The sequence below is a fragment of the Electrophorus electricus genome, chromosome 11, assembly GCF_041902795.1.
Source record: "Electrophorus electricus isolate QZ-2024a chromosome 11, ASM4190279v1, whole genome shotgun sequence".
NCBI lineage: Eukaryota > Metazoa > Chordata > Actinopteri > Gymnotiformes > Gymnotidae > Electrophorus > Electrophorus electricus.
The window spans coordinates 21,568,514-21,588,479 of NC_137507.1; the positions used below are offsets into that span (position 1 = coordinate 21,568,514).

At 39.3% G+C, this 19,966-nt stretch overlaps 1 protein-coding gene across 2 annotated transcripts in view; it reads right to left on the reverse strand.

Moving 5' to 3' along the window:
• Positions 1–4,345: 4,345 nt before the first annotated feature.
• Positions 4,346–19,966, reverse strand: part of adcy8 (adenylate cyclase 8 (brain)) — a 38,563-nt gene continuing 22,942 nt past the window's right edge. Inside the window, exons 8-18 of one of the 2 annotated variants that reach the window (XM_027020864.3) lie at positions 16,543–16,740; positions 15,767–15,867; positions 15,424–15,625; positions 15,024–15,116; positions 14,386–14,573; positions 13,827–13,908; positions 11,118–11,276; positions 9,001–9,147; positions 5,614–5,706; positions 5,312–5,426; positions 4,346–5,071 (exon numbers count right to left, since the gene is read on the reverse strand). In XM_027020864.3, the coding sequence (XP_026876665.2) occupies positions 4,584–5,071; positions 5,312–5,426; positions 5,614–5,706; positions 9,001–9,147; positions 11,118–11,276; positions 13,827–13,908; positions 14,386–14,573; positions 15,024–15,116; positions 15,424–15,625; positions 15,767–15,867; positions 16,543–16,740 (1,866 nt within the window). In that variant the 3' untranslated portion in view covers positions 4,346–4,583. The remainder of the gene's footprint in view (positions 5,072–5,311; positions 5,427–5,613; positions 5,707–9,000; positions 9,148–11,117; positions 11,277–13,826; positions 13,909–14,385; positions 14,574–15,023; positions 15,117–15,423; positions 15,626–15,766; positions 15,868–16,542; positions 16,741–19,966) is intronic. The other variant, XM_035528641.2, reaches the window with a different exon arrangement.

Consider the following 19,966-nt stretch of genomic DNA (forward strand, 5'->3'; position numbering starts at 1 on the left):
GGATTGCATATAGCACCATGATACAATAATACAGTATTTGAGTCACAATATTTTTGCGATTTTAAATGATACAGTTGCGATTTTTAACATTTACACTAAGTATTGCAAATGAGCACATACTGCAATATATCATGATTTATTACTTTGGAATGTAAGTGATATGATATGATATAAAACCTTTCTTCCCTGCACTTCAAGGCATTTTATTTAAGTTAAAACAACTTCATTAATAAACATTAACTTTTTCCAACATACTTGGAAAAATAAGGTGATTCTTATTCACTTAATGTGAACTCCTTAATGAAATCTTTGAATTCTTAAACATGATACGCCTTTCTTACGTTTGAACACACAGTTAAATTCCATCTTATGAAAAAAGTTATATAGCCCACTGCAGCTGCTAGGTCATTTGAACATTGTCACTATTCAGTTAGAAATAAATGTAAAGTAAACAAATGAAAAAATTAATAACTAAAAGAAACAGTGAAATAAAAATTGTTATACTAAATAAAATGGGTTTCTTATTGCCTTGAAAGTTTTTAAACAAATCCAGTAAAAGTTGGACAGTGAGGAGAAATTAGCGTTCTTAGAAAGATGAACTGAGCTCAACTTGTTCGGAGGTCAGAGAGCTCCTCTTGTGTGAATGTGTGTACTTGGGATACAGGGGTATCTTTTGATCATTGGCCAGAAAAGGATACAATTACTTCTAAGTTTTCTATTAGTTTAGTAGGTCATACTGTGGCACCGGTGCAGCATCCTTGTATCTTTTTACCTCCAGCTGTAGCACATACTGATTTTGGTCCAATATCACTAAAACTCTGACTAAGCAAATCTGTTAGCCAAGGTGGTTCTCATTTTCACTGGTATAGGCATGAAGCCAATATTCTCATCACTGGAACCCAGTTCCTGTTGATGTTCTTAGGTTTCTGGCTCAGAGATAGTCTTATGCCCCTTTTTTTCCTAGAGAGAGCGAGAAAGAGTGTGAGTGAGCAAGATCACTATATGTACCAATAAATTCCATTGTGATTTTTTTCACTGAGAACAGTTATGAAGTAACTTTGGCAATGATCACAGAGAAGGTAAATGTGGGACAAATTTGATGTTTTCCTCGATATATGACACAGATTTTTCATTTGATGGCAATATGAACAGCAAAAGCCACACTAAATCTGTCATTTTCAATTCACATGTGGTTCTGAAACCTGATCCAATCTGCCTATGCAACTCAGTCTCAACAGCCAGATCAGATCATGCAACTTTTACATGCATCCAACTTGACATTTGTCAAGAGGATTTCATTGATGGGATAGCCAGGCAACATTTTGAATATGCGCTCCAATGGTCATCACAATAATAGCAATTTTAAGAGAAAATAAATAAAAAACAAACAAACAGAAAAATAAATTAATGATAGTCCAAATTTCTAGAGGTCCTAGTCTTGTCCTGATAGTGTACATATGTTTGAGACCCATTCCGCAAGAGAACATTCGTTAAGGGCAACAGAGAAGTAGTTGGTTAGGGTGGAGGTGTGGTGGGCTACAGAAGGGCACATCAGGGGGTGGTTAGAGTAGCCATGACAGCTCATACAGTTTGAGGCTCAGCAACATCATGACATCCTGTGGGAGAACATTCATTAATGGCAACAGAGAGTAGTTGGCTGGGGTGGAGGTGTGGTGGGCTACAGCAGGGGACATCAGAGGGTGGTATGAGTAGCCATGGCAGCTGAGACAGGTTGAGGCTCAGTAACATCATGACATCAGGGTTAGGTGTACCTCGGCAGAAAGAGAGACTAGATTAGGCATGTTCAGGCAAAAGGGTGTGTAAATTAGGGAACTATAATGTGCGATGATGGACTGTGGCAAATCTAGCTATGGCACACAGCTAAAAGGAAAGAGCCAGAAAGAAACACAGGCATGAGGGCAGCCTGGAATATTCACCGCTCTCAGTCAACAAACTTGAGTGACAAATGAAAGGTGAAGTGACAGCATCGTAACATCCCAGTTTACCATAACTCTCAATGCCCATGGACCCCCAGATCTACAACTTTACTTAAGATGGGAAGTAGTTAATAAAATGTCTGACTTTACATATAGCTATTCAGCCTATCCTTAAATATTGAGACTGTCTGAATCTCAAACATTTACAGGAAGGTTATTCCACAGTGTGGGAGCTTTATAGGAAAATGCTCTGTCTAATGTGATGGATTTTCTTATTGTTGGTACTAGTAAAGAGCCTGCACCATTTGATCTGATCAGATGTGGTGGATTCTAATGCACTAAGAGTTCTATAAGGTACTGTGGGGCAAGATCATTCAATGCTTTGTAGGCTATTAGAAGTATTTTATAAACAATACAAAATTTTACAGGAAGCCAATGAAAAGTAGCAAAGATAGGAGAGATGTGATCAAATTTTCTAGTTCTAGTAAGAACTGTGGCTGCTGCATTTTGAACTAGCTGGAGCTTGTTTAGGCACTTAGTGGTACAGCCAGATAATAAGGCATTACATTAGTCCAATCTTGAAATAATAAATACATGCTTATCTGCATCATGTGAGGAGAGCATGTTCCTAATCTTTGAAATGTTCTTATGGTGGAGAAAGGCGGTCCTAGAAATATTATTTACATGAGCTTCGAACAAGAGACTGGGATCCATAATAACTTTTTAACTGTTAGGGAAGAGGTGATTGTGAGACCATTGAGGTTCATTGAGTAATTAGAGAGTGAGGACCTAGCTGTCTCTGGGTCTAGTAGAAGCACCTCTATTTTGTCAGGATTAAGTGAGAGAAAGTTCCTCAACATTGTCTGACATCCTTTATGCATTTGTCAGTAATACTAAGCTGATATATGTGTGACCTATTTATACATATATTTGAGCAACACATACTTATTTAATTTCAAATATTAGATGTAGTCTATAAACAGTACATGTGGAAGGTTTTCAAGAGTTTTCAAGCCCTTTCAAGTTTTCCACATTTTGGTAAATTATCTTAACATAAATTCAGTATTTTTTCCTCATCAGTCTACACAAAATACTCCACAATTAAAAAGCGCAAAATGTTTTTGGGTAGTATTTTTGCTATTGCAATGTTCTGGAATGAGATTGATGTCATTCCTGGGTTCCTTTGGAGCTGCTCTGCCAGCTTAGGGCTCACAGCACCAAGTGACCCAGTCACCACTGGAACAGCCTTGTTGTTAACCTGCCATATTCTCTCTATTTTCTCTTTCAGTCCATATTTCTCCATTTTTTTATATTCCTTCCTTTGGATGTTTCCATCACTTGGGATTACTCCATCTATTACAACTGGCCATTTCTGCATCTTATCTACTGTCACAGTGTCTGGTTGGTTTACCACTGCTAGTCTCTGTGGATCTGAAGGTCCCTCAGCCTTGTTCTCAATCACTCGCTGTGGCTTATTCCATTTGGACTTGAGGGTGTCCAGCTCATCTGCCTTGTATATGTTCCTGTATATGATCTCTGCCATTTGATGCATGCTAAATGCATGCTTTCCCTGTTAGCATCTTGTATCCTTGCTACTACACAAATGGATTGTTCCCTTGTGCAGTCTGCATCGATTTCTTGTCTGGTGATATCGATACATTCCTGCTTCGATTTATATAGCACTTAGAACCTGGTTTTGTGATGCCACGATTAATGGCTCTGAGCTGTCTTTCAGTCTCACCTTTTACAGACATTGGTAAGATTGTCTTGGATCAGCAACATCTACTATCTGCAAGTGGTAGATTCCATGGGGGGGGGCTTATCCTGCATTGGCAGTTCCTTTAGTTCCATGGTGACCATGTCCATTTCTCTTGGACAGTGGATCTTAAACTGGAGTGGAGTGCTCCATGCATATTGAGGAGCAAGTTGTAGTTATCCTGACTTCAAAGTTTAAATACTTTTATTAAAAAAAAAATACTAGAGGATATATTAATGCAAAAGGAATTTATAGATCTTGTGGAACATAATTGCCACAAAAATTGACTGGGAATATAACTTCTGCAGTACGTTTTATGTGCCTCTACTAGTGTAGTAACTTAATTTTTTTATTTTTATTTTTTCTTGCAATCTGTTCACGTACACGTGGGTGGGGTTAAAAATTGTACTGCAGTCAGCCACTAGAGGGAGTTAGACATTTTGTCTCGAGTTGTCTGGTTTTTAACACTGATTTTGGGCCAGTTTTTTTAAAAAAAAAATGTTTAATGCAAGTGGCACTGGGACAGATTAAACTGCTCAGTATGTGTTCTTTCTGTACTCCTTCAGGAAGATTTTTTTTTCTTCACTGACTAATCAGAGTTTCTCCAGGAGCCATTGGGAATCAGGAAATTAGACATGCAAATCCAGAAACATTTTATAAAAAATTAAACCCCTTTATTATATTTGAAATACAAAAGAAATACAAAAAAGAAACATGGACAGCAAGAAGGATACCTAGTTAATTTATCAGACAGTCTTTGGGACAGCTTAGTCTTTCAGTCAAATGATCTCACATCTTTGAACTCAAGCCATCTCTGGGACAGCTAAAAATGTTCTTCCTCACCCAAAGCCTCCTTTACTATTAGTCCTTTTTAAAATATCAGATGGTCTTTAAGCCAGCTCATTCTTGTCTGCAGCCATTTCAGCATGGCTGGTATCTGGACCCCCAGGTGCCAGCAGGGTCCTGCGGTTATAGTGACCCTTCATGATGCCCGTGTTGTTATTCTCATTGAGGATCTGTTTCTGCTTCTGCCGGTTGAGGGACTGGACAAGGCCAAGCACGACAGCTGCAAGTGAGTACTGGCCCGTGAGCTTGCGTGGCTGCAGGATCAGAGGGTTGGGCTGCACACGGCCCAGCAGGAAGTGCGTGCGGATCTTGCCCTCTTGCTCGCTGATGCCCTTCACATAGATCTCACCACGGTACTCAAAGGCAAAGCCACGCTCTGACAGAATAGCATATGTCTCCTCGGGCACCTGGATCTTTCCGCTCACCCCGGTACTGTCCATGCGGCTGGCTAGGTTCACCGTCTTACCCCAAATGTCGTACTGAGGCTTCTTGGCACCAATCACGCCCGCTACCACGGAGCCATGAGCCATACCTTAGGGTGGAGAAAAGAGGAGGCAAAGAATGAATAAGACAAAAGACAAGAGATAAAAAGAACAAAACAAACAAACAAAAAAACCCACTGGACTAATTTCCTAGTGTGAATCAGTCAATAAACCCCAGCAAACAATTTATATACAAGTTCACCTCTTTTTAGCATATCTATGAAGGATACTTACAAATGAAGTACCCCAAAAATTTCAGTGTGATTTTGCTTGCCTAACTGAACTCTTACCAATTCGCAGCTGGAAGTTGTTGAAAGAATGTTTGTTGATTTCCTGAATGCTCTCATTCAGAGCAATGGCAAAGTCAGCAAGAGCACACAGGTGACCCCACTTATCCTCACATTGCTAGAACACACAGATAATGTCATAATCATACAGACACATCTTGGTGTTTTACATCCTTTTGCATTGGATTACATGTGAAGTGTAGATTCCAAGGTACTTAATGAATATGGGACAATAGCCATAATATTTTTCACTATACAGCTAGTAGAGCTGGTGGCAGGCAAAGTATGCTCCTTGATCGAGATACCTGTTTTTCTGGTGACAGGCCGGATACCGCCATATATGTGCTGCCAATGGTCTTAATCTTTTCAATGTCCTGAAAACGATCTTCCCCCAGTAGCTATAGATATAGAGATAGTGCAGCAGCAAGAGTGTAGAGAGAGAAATGAAGAAGAATCATTTGTAGAAAGAGGCTAACATGCAGACTAACAGCAGAGGTTGAGAAGTAGCCTTGGGAGGTATTAATTACATATAAATGATAATACTGGAACTTTTTTCTCTAGATGATATAGTCCCACAGCCATACTTTGTTTTTTTACAGTTCACCAAAACTAGGTTTGTTTGTTTTTCTGAAATGCCTCTTAACTCCTGCCTATTTCATTTCTGTAGCTACACAAATCTTCTTAAATAAAATGATTCACCTGCATTTTGACAACTTACAATAATGTAATTTAATTTAATAAAAGTGCTGACTAACAATCTGTGAGCTCAGTTAGTGGCATTAAAGCATTTAAAGCTTTCCCACCTCCCACCTCTTCCCAAAGGGAAGGTCTAGCAAGGAGAGGAAACATAATGTGTTACAAGAAAAAATAATAAGTACTTTTACGAGTTATTAAGTACATTTTAAAGCCAATGCTTCATACTTAATGCAAGTGGAAAATGGAGGGCTTCTACTTTTAGAAATGAATATTTCATGTAACGAGCAGTGCTAGTTCAGTGGTTAAGGTATTTGACTTGTAACTGGAAGATTTTCAGTTCAAGCCCCACCACTGTTGGGTCCCTGAGCAAGGCTCTTAACCTTCAATTGCTCAAGTTGTGTTCAGTTATAATTGCGAGTCACTTGGGATAAAAGTGTCAGACAAATGATGTAAACATAAATGTAACTTTACTCAAGAAGATGTGTCAATCATCCATTAATGAGCCACTTCCATTTGACCTTTCCACCAGCAATTGATACCTATGGCTCTCAGCTTTAATCCCTAATGCAGGGCAAACCATTGCATCCTATTGCAGTGGTTCCAAGTCCTACTACAGTGGTACTAGTCACATGCCCCCCTTTCTCTGTATATTTTGCTATTTTATTCTGACACACATAATTGAAATGAATAGCTCAATAAATTTTCTTAAATACCACTCTGCTTAAATACAGCTAATCTACTTAATTATTCAGAAACCTTTGGTAAGATTATCTGAAATAAGTAAAAAGCTTTAGGAAAAAGTTGAATTGAGGAAAGGTTTCTTGCATACTACTTACAAAAGTAAGTCATTAAAAATACAAAAATTAACCTGAGTGTGCACAAAGGGGTGCAAGAAACTTGCAAGTAGACAAAAACGAGCTAAAAGTACTTGACAGCTTGATGGTGAACTAATCATTCAAGGTGCTATAGGATGCATTTCTTAAACATTTTACATAGTTCTCTGATGACTATATAGAAAGTATATGCCCAGATGCAATTATACATGACCATGTACAGCCCTATAACCATTTTAGTGGGATCATGAATAATACATGGGTTTAAAATGGAATTCACCAAAGACCCTCTCCCAAGGGGAGATGTGAATCTAACGTTGTGTATGTAAATGTGCTAGATAGCTAGCTAGTTAGATTATTAGCTTGTGTTTTGGTCAGATAGAGTGGCTTTCTTTATTCCAGGTAGATACAATACTAACTAGTTAGCAATTCTTTGATTTGATTTGGCTATCTATGGGAGGGTCTCTGTGAATGCTATCCCAGAGATTTTGTAATATAAGTCTCTGGCTTAGTGATATTTTTTGCTGACTGGGAAGTAACTGTAGTAAAACTTTGGAGCAGCTTAGGCGAACAGAATCTAAAATGATGTGTGTAAAATGTAACATTATTTCTTGTTGAGAAACTATTAATTAAAAATGTTACTGACAAAGATACATCTTATATTGTATATTAATATGACAAGACAGCCTATTTATTTGCATGGGACACAGACAGGAAAAAATGAACCTCCGTGTAAATAAGGTCATCAAACTAGTTAGTTACTTGCTTTCAATCTTATCAACAACACAAAGTAAATTAGCTGAAGTTGTTAGCTCACTATGAAACTTTCAATGTAAGATGATCTGGCTTCAACCAACAAAAAGTCAATAAAATCACATAGCTAGCTAGTTACAGGTTGTTGTGATGCCTGTTTCAATATTGTGGCCCACAGGCAGAATGTGGGCTGTTGTATGAAAACTTTTGGGACATAAATATTAGTCAAGACTGCTACGTAGGGTTAACAGTGTAGGATTTTTTTAACTGGTCCGTTTTATGACCCGGCTTTGCTTATGTGGGATTTACATTTCAAGAAGCTGATAACAGAGTTTGAGTTTCATAGTATATCAGTTCTATGTGAAGCTAAAGAATTCTCCTTATTCAACTATGCCACGATAATTACAGCTTTCCATTCTGTGGCATCTATGGCAAAATTGGTTGGAAGATGCAAGTCAGTTACAAGTCGGTTACAATGTCAGATTTTTTCCCCCCATTTTCCCCTATTTAGAGAATAATGCAAAGATTTTAAATTAAACAGTGAGACAGCTGATACAGCTATCTTATGGTTATGACCATAAGACTATAATTTATATTAAAGATTATTTTTTGATACATGCTATGAACTTCATATATAAATCATGATTCATATATTATCAAATATTATATATTCAATATATGATTCATATATTATTACAGTTTAAATATACTGTTACTTTTGTACAGTTATACCAAAATAATATTCTGAATTTGTACCAATAGTACTATACTAAGCAAAAGAACATACTTACAGTGCAACCTACTATCTGTTGTTGACTATTCTTGTAATTTAGATTAGGTGTGATACAATAATCCCTATTCATTACTGTGTTCATTATCCTCCAAGAAACTATTTGAAACTCTAATGTCATTATCGGTTATCTGTGCTAACATCATTCCTGGTTATCTGTGTTAGTTATCAACACATATAAACTTTTTACAGTAATTACTAGAGGCTAGCCAATATTGGAACTATTTTCATGGATGCTCAAAGGCTCTTTTGACATTTTCATGCCTGTACAATATAATAAATCCCCCACCCCTAAAAAACACCCTAAAGTTTGAAACAGCCCGTGAAAATGAAAAACCTTTATTTCATAAAGGTATAAAACATTGCACTAATAATGCCTCTGACAAACATGGTTTTGATGCTGTATGAAAACAAGTAAATATACCTACTAACAGTATTTGTATTTGCAACAGCAACAGTGTGGCTCTGTTATTCCTATATGGTGTATTCAGAATGAAGATACATTTGAATTTGAAAGATGATCTTTACTTTGATATTGGTCCTGTCCTAAAAGTCAGATTCATTTTCTTTTCAGTGTGTGTATGTATGTGTGTGTGCACACATCTTTGCTCAGTCCTGACCTCATCAAAGTCGGCGATGATCTCGTTAAGTAGCCGCAAGCACTCAACTCCCTGATTGTTCATTTCAGTCTGAGAATAAAAGTCAGCAAAGCCAGGGATAGAGGCGAACATCACCCCGACAGCATCGTATGACTGAGAATATAGCTCCTACAGAGAGGAAATGGCGAAAAGAAAGAGAGAAAGGCAGAGAAAGAAACAGGATACAGGCACAAGGATTTACTCAGGAAGTATCAATCCAGAAAGCATGGCCACACATGCCTCACACAAAAGAATATACAACACTGCACACTGGCCTAAAACACCACACAATACAAAACGTAACACACAGAGAGATCATTTTAAACCTGAGCCATAGTTCGACTACAGCTAATAAGAGGCTCTCCCTGTGACCCTGTTCTGCTCTTTGAGTTCCTGCATACTTTATTACTCCAAATTGCCACCAGAGGGAAGTGTGGCTCCACCACACATCTGTCCCAGCACAGCAACATCAACTATCAGCAGTCAGCTGCCCCACCACTGTACTCCCAAACACACAAACACACACACACACACACACACACACACACACACACACACACACACACACACACACACACACACACACGCACACACACACACACACACACACACACTCAAATCACCCACCACACCTCCACCCTAGCCAGCTACTCCTCCGCTGCCCTAAATGGATGTTCTCTTGCAGGATGGGTCTCAGACACACGTACACCATCGGGACAAGACTAGGACCTCTAGAAAGTTGAACTAGACAATAATTGCTTATTTTGTTTCACTTTTTATTAATTTCTTTCTTAAAATTGTTGTTACTGTGGTGAACGTTGTTGCCCAGAGGAGGATGCCGCCCCCTTTGAGTCTTGGTTCCTGACAAGGTTTCTTCCTCATGTTCTAGGGAGTTTTTCCTTGCCACTGTCGCCCTTAGCTTGCTCACTGGGGCTTGGACTTGGACATTTGTAAAGCTGCTTTGTGACATCTGTTGTAAAAGCGTTATATAAATACATTTATTTGATTGATTTGATTTAAATCAGACTCCTTTGCCTTTGACACTAATGCTGAATCCACCAACTAACAGCAGAGTGATGCAATTTATTCCAACACATGCACACACATTCACACTTCAGTGATCTAGCTAAAGTACATCCTAGTAAGTCACCCACTTATAAATGGATAGGATAATTAAAGAAATATAACACATAGCTGAACAGTCATACACACACACACACACACCATAACTTACTTGCACACACTTGCATTTAAAAAGAAAATGCATACAATTTAGAACTGGGAGATGGTGAAATATGCAGGTAGAAAACATGAATATAAAAATATGAACATGTTGCAGTGGTGTAAATACACTTACTACACAATACCCTGTAGAAAAAAGACAGAGATGAATGTAGAAAGAGGTGGAGAGGATGGTTCTCTCCTACCTTCAGCAATCCTCTAAATCCTTGTTCTGGTTGAAACTGACAGTGTGCTATTACTGTCAAAGCAAACACTACAACACACACTCTTCTGAGTGTGTGTGTGTGCGCATGTGTTTTTGCGTGTGTCTAAGGCATGCACATGCGTTTCTGTATGTCTGTAGAGTATTATTGAAAAGGGACATTTATGAGATCATTTAGCTCAAAATATAGTTTTTCTTAAATGCTTACAGTCATTTTCTCTTTCTCATACAGAAATGTAGAGAAAAGATCTTTCTGTAGTAACATGTGCAATAATGTGTGCAGTAATGGGTGCTACTGTTTGGTTGCATCAAAACCCGCAGCCAAAAGAACCCTGTATGGATAAGATCTCTGAAGAAAGTAATGTGTAAGTAATTGAGAAAAACTGTAATCACACCTTAAAAGAGAAAATGTCAACCCTCATCCCCGTAGACACACACACATACACAGGCACACATCACACATCTGTAAAAGCTTTTTCTTTTTCTCTGAATTAGAATCTGAGTGTCAAACACAATTCTGTGTGTATCTATGCTGGACCTTGTTGTGTGAGCACATCTGACACTTTGGTAAATGTGCAGCGTGCGAGTGAGCACACAGCAGGTGTGAGCATGTGTATGTGTATGAGTGTGTGTGAGTGTACAAGTGTGCAAGGACCTCATTGTCTCTGTCCTTCTCCAGGAAGTGGCGTGCAACGTGGCTGGGCAGAATGTTGCGCAGCATGTTCTCATTGTGCTCACGCAACTCGCGCATCTCATTGATCTCTTCTTTTGCTTGCACTCGCCACAGGAAGTCTAGCCGCGCAGTGTACTCCAGCTATGGGGAGCGATAGAGACAGAGAGCGAGAGACAGATGAAGGGGAGAGAGACAGACAGGCAGAGAGAGAGAAGAGCAAGTATTAGAGTTGTAGGATGTGGAGGTAATGTGTTCATGTCTTAAATATGGTGCAGTCAGCTGCAGATATATGCGCACATACATACATGTGTCAATCAAGACAAGAGCATTTGCTAAGAGCTGTACATGTATATACATGCATTCATAACTACACACGTACACAATTCAGCTGTTTTCCTTGCATTAAAGTTCTATCTCCTATCTCTCTATCTGTATATCTATTCTTTATACACTTTTCCAACAAACACTCAGCTAACAAACAATTTAGTAATTAAAACATTAGTTCCCCAAATTAGTAATTAAAACATGCTCAGCTGCATACACCAATATCCAGATATAATTTGGGGTGCCAAATAAGGAAAATGCCTGACATTGCTCATATTCATACACTGAAAATTAATCTATTAACAGTCTGTATATGGTCTAAGTTGTGAAGAATGCTTGTGTGTGTGTATGTTTGTGTGCATGTGTTTGTGTGTGCGTATGTAAGTGTGTGCAAGACAGCAAGATTAGATTGAATGCAGTGTGAAAGATGATTTTGTGAAGTAATTAAATGAGCAAGGCATAGCTGAGTGTGTGTGTGTGTGTGTGTGTGTGTGTGTGTGTGTGTGTGTGTGTGTGTGTGTGTGTGTGTGTGTGTGTGAGAAAGAGAGAGTGCATGGCTGCTTTTCAGCATGATTATTAAAAGTTCATCCATAAGCTTGACCCCCATTATTTCTCTCTCTTTCTCGCACACACACACGAATGCAATATTTTTACAAAATGCCATAACCCTGCACAGTCTAAGTAACACATCAGGTGTCTCACACATTTCAGCATGTCAATATTTAATCTCAATATTCAATAGTCATGACATCTTTCCTGAATGCAAAAAACAGCCAACTTCAAAACACTGCACCACACCCAAACATTGCACAAACAATGCAGTCCAAAGCACTGCACTGCCCCCAAACATTGCAAAAACACTGCAGCAAAACATTGTAGCAAAGCACTTAACCAAACCCAGACACTGCAGCAAACTATACCAACTAAAACACTGCAGCAAAGCACATAACCAAACCCAGACAAAGCAGCAAAAGATTCAAACATAACAGATATATCACAGCAAAACAGCAGAAAAACACTGTACTAAACACTTCACCAAAACACTACAAGCCCAAACCACTAACACTGCAGCAATCCACTGGCCATGAATTACAGAACACATGTTTCTTGTCTGAAGATGTCTACCCTGACTTTTTACCATCATCATTTTTCATTATCAAGCTGTTTAGCATGCATCATCAAGAGCAACCTCAATCTGTGGAAGCAAATTTATCTTTAGTTTTCAAGCCTTCTTGAATTATTCAGATGATGTAGACAATCAGCTTGTGAGCAGTGTAGGACAGAATATAACTGACACTTTGAGTCTCATTCAGTTGCTAAAGTTCATGGGAGATGTAGGTAGCTACTTTTCTAAAGCAAATAACTTACTATCCACTGGATTAACTACATTAACTTGTGTTGTATTGTTATTTTGCTGTTTTCCCCCCTTCCAGCCAGATCCTGTTGCTCAAGGTCTCCCTTACTGCATGACATTTAACGACCTGGGAAAGAGGGTGCAAATGAACAGCTCAATGACATGTAAAGCCAATCACAGCATTTTGTCCATCTGCACTGTACTACTGCTGAATGGGCTTGGAAGAGACCGCTAACTATTCATTTCTGATCTAGAAGGTGCCCTCACTAGTGTCTTCGGCTGGCTAACACTGCATCGACAGAAAGCAAGAGGAGCTAAACAATTACAGCATGTCTGACTGCTCTTGTGGATTAAAAATATCAGGATTAAAAATATTTTTGAATCATTCTCATCAGCTATGTTTTCAGGAGAGGTAACGGTGTGAACTGGCGAGTTTATTGCATCTCTCTTAAGCACACAATCTCTGTTTTCATTCTTTCTCCCTCTCGCTCGCTTTCTCTCTCTCCATCACTCTCCCTGTCTCTGTCCCTGTCTGTCCCTCTCTTTCTGTTTCATTAACCTGTAGGTCTTCTACTGATCTCCAGCATCAAAGACAGCAATTGAACAGAGTGAACTTAAAAAGCTTCCCGTTTGCCCCCTTTCTCTCTCCGACACGCATACACACACACACACACACACACACACACACACACACACACACACACACACACACACACACACACACACACACACACACACACACACGTACACATGGGCACACACTCGCTGTCGATGTCGAAGAGCAGAGCTTTTCTATATTGGCTGTGAAGCAAGGGAAAGGCCATATGAAATAGCCAAAGCACCATCTGCGTTTCCTAGTAACACTTGACCTTATAAAGACAGACACACAAGTGCCTTGGATCCAGTGAAAGCCAGGGAAAGAGAACAAGAAAGAAAGAGTGAGAAGGTCTGTGTGTGTGTGTGTGTGTGTGTGTGTGTGTGTGTGTGTGTTCGTGCACATTGTGCATGCTCACCTGTTGCCCATGATAGAATACTGCTAAGAGGAACATTGCCATCAGCAGTAAAGATGTTCTCTTGGTTCCCAGGAAGCTTTCGCTGTTACCAGGGTAACAGCACAGAGAAAGTGATCAGGGAGGCTTATTGCACTCAGAGAGCATTCATAGGCCATCCATCCACACCCTCATCCACTTCACCATTTCAGCTTAGTTACTGACCAAATATGTCCATATCAGTGTTATAGTAATTATAAATATATCTATGACATATATATTTATTTCATCCATTGGCAACTCCTTCATAACATATGAAGTATGCATATTTAATATTTTTAAACATATAAAATGCATAGTACATGTTAAAAAATTATTAAAAACGAGTAAAAATTAGCTAACAAGTGTGCTGACACTGCAGAGTATAGTGGTCACTGCTGAGAGAAAACCTAGTGTGTGTGCTGACCTTTAGTTGTGTTCATGGATTCATCACTGCTAATCATGTTTTAGTAAGTTTGTGCATCTGTGCATTGGCTTCTGGCAGGTCAGATTATCATAGCTGGATGTTGAAGTAGGTGCTGACCTCTGGTTTGTGAAAGTATCATAGTTGGAGATGGTGTCATAGCGAGTGAACAGAGAGTGGTAGAAAGCTTCAGTCAGTAGAGAGTAGATGGCGATCATTAACAGCAGAATAACCAGCTTCAGGACGGAGTTTAACCGCAGGAACACGGCACATGTCACCATTGCCAGCACGCCCGTAAATACAAAATACTGTACACAGTAAACAACAAATTTGCTTATGAATACAAAATATTGTAAACATCAAAATTTTCATAGCACAGTAACTAACAAAAAGTAAAAAATAAATAACAAAAAACATCATGAACACAAAATATTATCAATCCTAAATAACCAAAATGCCTGCAGACACAACAAAATATATACAATCACTGTTTTATTTTTGGAGCATTTGGAGTATTTAATACAAAATAATCTAAACAATAAACTAAGAACGCTTACCTATCTAGAAACTCAACTAGTATACTCAAATAAAAAAAACACAACCAAAAGTTAACATACTGTCAGTGACAAATCAAAATACTGTAAATGCAAAATACCGTATATAAATGTATAGTGTATAAAGGCAAAACATCATCAGTAAACACCAGATAACAGGTATGGAGTATGGGTCCAACACTGCGTGGGGCAGGAGACACAAACCTCTGGGTAGAGACAGCCAGGGATGGAGGCAGATGCATCAAATGTGCCATTTCTGAACACATCCCAGATGGATTTATCTACATTACACCACAACTGGGGGCAGAGAAAGGGGCAGAGATATAAAACAAAGATGCTATAAGCAAGACAAAACTTTTAAAATAAAAGCCCTGCTCTATTTCCCTGATCAGTGACTACTGTAAAGCATGGTTCAGCATGTCAGACATGTATGCAAAAATGCAAAATTTGAATAAAAATACAAAATAAAAATTCAGCATTAAAAACATTCAATACAGAAAAAATTGAAAATTTTAAACATAAAATATTAAAAAACTTAGCATTGTATATAGTCTGGACAGGGGTGTGACCTGGAGGTGTGTGTGTGTATGTGCATCAAACTTACAATGTTAATAATAGCAGCTAAGAAGTTGATGAGGATGGAGAGGAGAATGACAACATTTCGCGCAGTGTATGTCTCATTCACCCAGCAACAGGCTTTGCGCAAAACCAGCGGCAGACATTTGTAGTCCTCTGCCGTCGTCACAACAACCAGACAGCAGTGCAGAAAGATGAGCACAGAGAACTGGATCACCATGGTCACCATCCTACAGTCATCGGCAAACACAGAGTGACAGTTAGGCCTGTTCTCCAAAATATTTTGGGGAGAGTGTGTGTGCGTGTAACATATGGTATTGAGTTAAACAGTGACTGTGTGTTTGTGTATGGTGCATGCATCTGCGTGTTACCTTGCAGATGGCAGTAGGCTCTGTATTGCTGTGATGAAGAGGAGCACAATAAAGGCACACACCAGATTGGACTTAAACACCTCATCTCTCATCTGGGAATACTGTAGGAGAAAACACAAGTATGCATGGTCAGTCAGGAGGATGATGGTTCTTAAAGTCCATTCAGTCAAAGCACATACCTGGTCATGCTATCACTACTGACTTCACACCCAGGCACACACACACTTTTATTTGCTCTCTTTCTGTGTGGATCTGAGAGAGGACGTGTGATGAAGGGTTAGAAGCAAGGCAGACAACAATCAAGCGCAAAGTGTGTTATAAACAGCAGGTCAGCTATAATGGGCACAGATGATGTGCCAGCGATCATGTAAAAGAAAATGGAATGCTAAAACAAACCTTCATGCTTGCGATTAGTCATGAGTAAACAGAGGGTAGACTAATTATTCGAAACATTAACCATCATTGAACAACAGAATATTCCAGCCAATCACTGATTCAGGAATGCATAATTTATCTGTCCTGCTCGCATGAAAACTCCAGTTTGAAGCTGGAAAAATACAGATGCTTCATGATGATCTGTGTGCACATGCATGTAAGTGTGTGCCTTGAAGGAAAACCTTACCACACAACATCCTTTTGATTACTCATGACAAAGGAAAAGTATTTCTAACACAGGGGAGTCAGAGAGCAGGAGAAGGGAGAGTGAGGGAGAATTAAGTAGAGAGGAGTGACTTATGATGATGACGACGATGATGACCGGGGGGGTAGCTGGCTACCTTGTGCTCCAGGACGGCTTCTCTAAACGTGAGGGAGAAGGGTGTGATGTGTTGTCGTCGGAGTTTGTCTCCGCTGCGCAGTGCGATGCTGTTCTGCATGCGTGCGTTAATCTCCTGCGAGCCGGCGCGCACATGCAGCGCCTGGGCCAGATGGTTGGGGAGCAGGTTTATGGAGTGACGCGTGAGCGCAGCCAACGTCTACAGAGGGAAAGCACATGCAGCCTCTGTGAGTGGGGGAGGGGGCACATGCGCCGGTCGGGCGGCTCACGCAGGCACCGCAGAGCGCTGAGGTTCATCTGTCTGGCTGCCTAGCTGCACAGATACGTGCACAGGCATGTGTGTGGCCTGGTGTGTGTGCGTGGGTCTGTCTGTCTGTGTACGAGCGTGCGACTCTGTATGTGTGTGCTTGTTTGTTCATTGCGTGTGTGATGGTTTGCATGCCTTGGGCACATATTTGTATGTTAGTGAGAGCATGCATCTGTATGTGTGTTTATTTGAATGGGTTTGTGTGTGTCTCTGTGTGTATGCACACCTCATGTAAGTTTATATGTATTAAAAATTTTGACCAGCTCCTTGAATTAATTTCAGCTCTTTGAATGATTTCTTGAGCACGATGATGAGTGGGAGATTTTTGGAAGCAGCACCACAATTGTGTAATTTACAGAAGTAGAAAATACTTTCCAACTTGCCCCTAGAGATCTATTGCAGTGTTTAATTTAAACCCTCTTGAAGGAAATCTACAAACCAGCAGAGTTTAGTTCCAACACTGCCCAAGAATATGGATTTTGACACAAATTCTTCTCATATAGTGCATTAGGTTCCAAATGAAAGCACATTATAGGTCATAGCTCTGCAGTAGCATGTTGAAGGTGTCTGGCCTATAGGGAAAATGAAACGGGAACAATGTCATATGGAATCAGTAAGAACATTGACATATGGAATAAGGGGTTAATTGCACCATAGCTATTAACCTTTGGTTTCATATGTCAATATCTGAAACATAAACTGATATACCATAATTCTATGGTGTATGCAGTGAAACATAACACAAAAACATGATAACATCAAAGAAATACCACAATACAGCAAATTTAATTAAAAACTGAAAATACTTCAGAGAAATCCTTATATGGTCAACTCCTGTACCAAAACCTTTAAAACAGATTGCTAAATACCTATCTACATTTTTTGTTTACATAAATGTTTGAGGTTCTTAAGTTTGTTTGAGGTTCTTAAGCTTGTCCACTCAATTTTGCTCTATAAAAATAACTGAGTGGTTATAATAGCCACAATCCATATGCCACATCCAAACATGGGGACATATATTATTGATTCAGCACTAACACAAAGGGTGAAACATTCTGACCTCTCTGTTATTCTAATTTTGTGCTATGAAAGGAACATAGTACTTTAACTATGTGCTATTGGAGCTTCCATTTTGTTCCAGAAGTTGTTCTTATATACCACAACAACTATTCTAAATGCCACATTCTGAGCTCTCAAAGGCAAAATATAGCATACACCAAAGTCAGCAAATTAGAGCTCTCCAAAGGCATATATATGATCACTTCTGTCCAGTCAGCGCTTTGTAAAAGTAGCCAACAGGAATGAGTTTGGGACACTGGGTCATTCATTAGCATAATTAAGTCTTTACTGTCACAATAGATTGCCAAGAGATATAGATGTGTGTGTCTGTGTGTGTGTTCATGCCTGCTTTTGGTAATGCCACTTCATTATTCCACATTCATTAGAACAGTTCTGCTCCAGAACTCACACTTTGACTATTTGTTTCCCCTGGGGAACCTGCAAGCAGTCTAATTTTTCACAGGTTCTTTTTGCAGGAGTCTTTAGACTACACAAAAAATGGACAGGGAAAAAAAATAAAGAAAAAGAAAATGAAAGTGTGAGTGAGTAGACAAGTGCATTAGAATATTGCTTTGATACTGCTTGATTCTCACCCACCACACATAGTGGGACAGAGCCTCTTTCTAACTATGGGTAGTGCATTACATGTGTTTGTGTTTGTGTGGCTGTGGTAATGTCAATATATGGGGAAGGGTTACACGGCAAGATAAGGACCCATCAAAGAACATAACTAAGAAAAAGATGGTACAGATCTCTCTCCCTCTCTTTCAGGCACACACGATTACATTTTCTCTTTCCCTACAGATTGCCAAAGCCTCATTCATAAAAAAAGAAAAGAATTTCAAATGATGGCCATAGACATTCACAAACAATCTAGAATAGGTGACTGTGCTGCCCCAGTGTTTTAGAAAGGATGTTTGTGTTTGCCACATGAAACACCTATGGCAGGGCACAGAGGTATTTGCAAAACTCAGAAAGTCATGCAGCACTTTTATTGGCCAGAGCTACATTGAAGTATTGGCTTTATGCCACTAATGTCATTCGTGTCAGATGGTTGGAAAGCCAAATCAGAAAATCTCAATGACCCCACTATATCATCCTCTGTATGTATTGAGCTTTTTCTTGATAGAGTTGTGTAGGCCCTCTTCCAAGACATGGAAGGGGTATGAATATCTTTTGACTGTTATGGATGTTACAATCCATTTCCCTGAAGTAATTCCATTGCAAAATATTAAAGTGCATACAGTCCTGGAAGCTTTATTATATATTCTATATTAACCCTTTTCTCTCATTATTGTGTGAAGGAAAGGACCATAATACATTGCAACAAGGAAGTTAATACAATGGGTATCATAATATATATCTCTAATAATGGAGAAAATAGTTATATTTGTTGGTTTCTTTGATTGCTTGTGCAACTATTTTTCCAGTTTTTCATAATGCATTCTGACAAATTTCTCATAACCCTCTTTTTGGAATGTGCCTCTGAAAAACCTCTGGAGGGCCATGTAGCCTAACACTTCACCTTACCCCTCCATCGCAACAAAGATCTGAAGACCCTTTACCCCTAGACATTAATGCACAAAGCAGAGGGGTAGGGCTAAGTAGTAGGGGCAAGGGGTGAAAGGGGATTAGACCCAACACATATTGTGTGCAATTCCCAGCAGATTGGTATGCTGTTATTATTTTTTGTTGTTTGCAATCCAGTGCTGTTAATGAATCCACAGAATTCACATTTTTTTGAGTCTTTGGCCATGAGGTGCATGGCCCTTTGAAGGTGGCCAAAGAGATGTTCCTCTGAAACCTGAAAGTGAAGGCATGCTATTACAGTACACTTTTCAAGACCAGTGTGGTCACCCTATGAGGTTGCTAGGCAGATTCTGCAGAAGGCGCAGACACACAGTAAAAAGCAGTATGACCAAAAGGCACTAGGGAGGTGCTTTGTTGTGGCAGACAAGGTATTGATGCTGAAAATGCAAGCTAACAGTCTCAGTGGTGGAGTCTGTGAACCCTACTTGGTGCTGAAGAAAGTCAGTGATTGCAATTATATGATTCGTAC